General features: G+C 37.7%; 1 protein-coding gene across 1 annotated transcript; it reads right to left on the minus strand.

Annotated features, from left to right (window-relative positions):
- Nucleotides 1-1747: 1747 nt before the first annotated feature.
- LOC123669130 lies at nt 1748-2764 on the minus strand. Its single transcript, XM_045602765.1, has 2 exons — nt 2453-2764; nt 1748-2332 (listed from the first exon to the last, which is right to left on the minus strand). Exons 1-2 carry the CDS (start codon nt 2616-2618, stop codon nt 1782-1784), a joined length of 717 nt encoding a protein of 238 aa, XP_045458721.1. The 5' UTR covers nt 2619-2764; the 3' UTR covers nt 1748-1781.
- Between the last annotated feature and the right edge of the window lie 2250 nt (nt 2765-5014).

Genomic DNA, 5014 nt, shown 5'->3' on the forward strand with positions numbered 1-5014 from the left:
AATAAACTGGTCTAACATATTTTCCACATCATTGTCGACTTCGTCATATATTTTTGTTTCGATCTCAGTAAAAAGTTATTGCGGATTTTCGAGAGTTTCCCTCGATTTCTCTAGGAACCCATCATCAGGTCCTGGTTTCCTTATTATGGTTCCAAACTAGAAATATCCCCTTTCTAACAAAAAAGAATTATCCAAATCGGTATATCCAGTAGAAAGTTATGCGGTATATCTAATCCAACGTAGGTCGACGAAAAAAGCGTCAAGTAAAAACGAATTATTAGACATAACTCGAAAAGTAGTTGTTAGATCTCAAATAAATTTAAATGGGACCAAATGACACACACCACCTTTCGATCAAAAGAAAAGTCGAAATCGCTCCACTCAGTCAAAAGTTCTGAAGTAACATACATTAAAAAAAAATACAGTCGAATTGAGAACCTCCTGCTTTTTTGGAAGTCGGTTAAAAAGATTTCGAACTTCATCAATTTTATAACTTTTGTTATTTTCTGGCACGTAGCCCCTTAACTTGAGCCCAAGCTCAATTGGGATGAGTTACAGTGACGCGGTGGCACGTATGACGCGACGGTCGTGGACTTGGCAATCTCGTCTACGACAAATGCTTCAAAGCGATCTTTGTTTTGCTTAATTAACTAAATCCAAAAGTTGCAACTTTAATATTGATGCATGCATCAATGTCTTGTTTGCGAGATGAAGTTGTAAGTGTTTTGTCTAGTTTTTGAGAACGATACGATGCATTATCTAAAACAGTAACTGCATTCTTGTCCAATTAAGGTAAAACGTGTCGGAACCACTTTGCAAACAATGGTGTCCATATCTTGGTGGTTCACCGGGGAGTCACCGGCTTTATTAGATACTAGCGACCCGCCCCGGCTTTGCGCGGTTTTAAAAACTATCAGTCCTCTACTATATTATGCATGTATTCTAAATATGTACCTTCCTCTGGAATCACGCTATTTACTAAAGAAAACCGCATCAAAATCCGTTGCGTACTTTTAAAGAGCTAAGCATTTAGACAGCGGCAATAAGCGACTTCATTTTATACTATGTAATGATAAAATATTTCAATCCTTCTACAAATTCATTTATACTGCCGATAAGTACAATAAAGGCCGGCGCCCATTGCCGGCACGGCACGGTGCGTCATAGCAAAGGATTTTAACACTAATTAAGTTATTTTGAACCTTATTTCAATGAGTTTAGAATTTATGTTACTTTATTTTGGTACCACGATGCCGCAACGTGCCGCAGGATGCTGCGGCATGACACGACACGCCACAGAATGCGGCGGCATGACGTGTCTTGCTTTTTCATTCCACGGGATGACGCGGCGCGCCATTGCATCCCGCGAGACGTATGGGTCACTTTGGGGTCGAGGAATTATGATTGCTAGATAGTTGAAATAAGGTTGAAACTTGTGCAGCATTTCGGTGGGGCGCAGTCCGGTCTGTGCGCGGGGGCAAGGGAGGGAGAAAACACACTGGCGCGCGCCATTTTATGTCTGTCTCTCACAACACTGACTGCGCATGAAAAGTGATTAGCACGTGCGTACGCGATATAATAATATTACTTTCACGTAAAATACGGAAAAATGGATGAAGAAAAGCTTATTAATCTGGTTCGTTCGCATGAGTGTATCTACAATGTGTCCTCCCGTTTCTACATGGATCAACATATGAAAAGGAACGCATGGCTGAAAATTGCAGAAGAAATGAATAAAACCCGTAAGTTATTTTTTACTTATTTATTGTCAAAAATAGAAGCTAACATCTATTAACAATTTTATTATGCCAGTACACGTTACCAACATTAGAAAAATATTCCGTGAAACAATCTCTTACAACCATCCCTTCGAGATTGTTGAACACTGTATCATTGGTTCTATCGATTGCATTATTAGTATTAGAGCTAAGCGCCTCCATAGAATGACCATCAATGATAAAGTTATGCAAACACGTGCTTGCTAGTATGATGTTGTTAATGTACTTTGGTTGAACTTTTATACCTTTTTGAAATAATTCAAATCTTTCTTGTAACATCCCAAAAGCATTTTCTACAATACGCCGTGCTCTACTTAAGCGATAATTGAATATCCTTTTTTTTTCATCATTTAAAAGATGTGAGGGGTATGGTCTCATAATATTTTCTGTTAGTGGAAAGGCTTCATCGGCGACAAATACGTGGGGTAATTTTTGAGTTGAATGTGGTAAAGCCTTTTCCGGTGGTATGCATAAAAACCCATTACGTAGTTTCGAACCAAATTTAGAGCTTTGGAGTATACCGCCATCGCTATTTCGACCATATGCTCCGACATCTACAATCACAAATTTGTATTTTGCATCCACGACAGCTAATAAAACGATGCTAAAAAACTTCTTGTAGTTGATATACATACTTCCACTGTTATTAGGAGCTCTAATCTTGAAATGCTTACCATCTATTGCCCCAATGCAGTTAGGAAAATTCCAAAATTTATCAAAGTCGGTTGCAATTGACTGCCATTGTTGGCTCGTGGGTTTCGGCAATGCAGTCGACCTTAATACAGTAAATATTGCTTTACAGGTTTCGTGGACTATATTACGCACGGTAGTGAATCCCATACGATAGCTAAAAGCTAAAGACTTAAAAGAAGCTCCTGTAATTAAATACCTGTAACAAAACAAAAAAAAATCATTAAGCCGGGTCTAGACATGTATTATTTGCACGATCCGATCACCGTATCCGCGTATCATGATCGCATATGTGGACGGGTAAACGCGTCATTACCCGTCCACATATGCGATCATGATCATGATCATTACATACATACATATGCGATCATGATACGCATCGAGGATACGAATACGGTGATCGGATCGTGCAAATGATACATGTCTGGACCCGGCTTTAGTAAACGACTTAAAAGCGTGTGTTATTTGAAATACTTCATTCTTGTTACAGATGAAGAATGCCAGAAGGCGTGGAGCTGCCTTCGTAACAATTATAGAAAAGCCTTAAAAAACAGGGTGTACAAAAGCGGTGACGCTGCCAAAAAGAGACGACCAATTAAATTTGAAAAGGAACTTGAATTTCTGCAAAAGTTTTTTCAAGATAGACCTCAGCTCTCAAATTTAGACTCTTCTTCCGAAGATACACAGCTTTCCGAAGATACGCAGCATATTGAAAATACACAACCTCCCGAAACAGCATCAACTGTTCCTTTTCCTGGAGCACAATCACCTATATCTCCAATGTCGTTTTTATCACAGGCATCAGATTCTAGACCAGTTAGACATGATCGTCAGCGATCATACATGTCATCGGAAGCACAGCATACGGAAACAACAGCAGAAATATTAAAAAAATACATTGAAAACCAAAAAAAGGAACAACATCCTATGGAGATATTTTTTCAGGCAATGGCGGCAACAGCGAAGACTTTGTCACCAAAATTACAAGCTGAAATAAAACGCGATGTTTTACATATTGTTACTGATGCAGAAATAAAGCATTTGGAAAATGTGGAGTTAACTTCAGTTGTGCAGCCAAGTCGTCCTTCAACATCAAGTTCAGGATTCGATATTTCAAATGAATTACATTCATCTCAGCAATACGTACCAACTTCTGTTGCCAGAACCCATAATACAATAATCGAAAGATCAAATCCTTTACACAATTTTTGTTCATTTAGTAAGGCCGAACAACAATATAACACCGAACCAAACTATGGTGCTACACATATAGAATACATACCTACTGCTATATCCAGACGTCATAATAATAATGATATACATGACAATAACTCCAATAGTGAATTGGCGGACTATGAAAATTCATAAAATTTTATAATACTTTCATTTTTGTCATAATGTACTGTAGGTACACAACTGGATTGATGGTCAAGTGCCACCATGTAGCAGTTGTGGTAGATAGCTGATTATAAAAATAAATAATTACTAAATATATCAAGACTTTTAATTTAATATTAGTAAATGCTCCGTGGTGTCACCTGCCGCTCATGAGCGCATGTCTTGCTTCCATGAGCGCGAACACAGAATACCCTTATACAATTACCTTAATGACAAACAGCTATCCACATACCATAACTTAGATTGTAATATATAATAGCTAGAACAAGTTAGCTGGGAAGCTGTATGTATTACGCGTTGGTATATGAATCATTGTAATGTAATATATACTTACCTTAAACATACAGACAATCTCTCGGTAACAGGTATAGGCGATCGAAAATTAGTTTTGTTTTTCTTTATATGCGATTTTAGCAAATGACTTAACTTTTCAAATTTTTCATAGTCCATTCTGTAATAATCATAGAATTTTCGCATGTCGTATCTCAAATCATTAAACAAGTTGCTGAATTCACCATTTGTAGATCTTGTTCTCCATAAATTATGCACCCAGAATTGTCTTTTCGTCAAATTAGCACTTCTTATTTGTCTCTCTTCATCTTCAGCTAGAAGTGCTATTAAAACTAAATCCCAGTCAACCATAACGACACAACCAAAATCGAACACGCGCGGAGCAAAACTGATGGATGCCAGAGTGACTGGGCTTTCAGAAGGATGCCACGGCATGCCACGGAACGCCACGGGATGCCGCAGCACGCCGCGGGATGTTACAGCACGCCGCGGGTTGCCTCTGCACAACCTGCCGTGCCATGCCGTGCCACGCCGTCAGTGGGCGCCGGCCTTTATAATCCGCTTGCCTTTTCCTGCAGTAATAATAATAAAGCATCATTCTGTCAGTGAAACGTAGGTATATTATAAACTATAATATATAGCGTTTTTATAAGATAATAATTATGTGCAGATTTATTTATAAAAAAATAGAAAATACAAAACTAAACAATATATTATTACCTAAGAATGCAATGAAACGTAGGTATATTATAAACTATAATATATAGCGTTTTTATAAGATAATATGTGCAGATTAATTTATAAAAAAATAGAAAATACAAAACTAAACAATATATTATTACCTAAGAATGCAGATT

This window comes from Melitaea cinxia, chromosome 3 (genome assembly GCF_905220565.1).
Source record: "Melitaea cinxia chromosome 3, ilMelCinx1.1, whole genome shotgun sequence".
In the NCBI taxonomy this organism is placed as follows: domain Eukaryota; kingdom Metazoa; phylum Arthropoda; class Insecta; order Lepidoptera; family Nymphalidae; genus Melitaea; species Melitaea cinxia.

What these genes read in the sequence shown, in the direction of transcription:
- LOC123669130 (XM_045602765.1), bottom strand. Translation starts at nt 2,618, where the DNA reads ATGGGATTCACTACCGTGCGTAATATAGTCCACGAAACCTGTAAAGCA. An exon ending in CTGCATTGGGGCAATAGATG is followed by an intron (nt 2,333 to 2,452) that starts GTAAGCATTTCA and finishes TTGTGATTGTAG; the next exon opens with ATGTCGGAGCATATGGTCGA.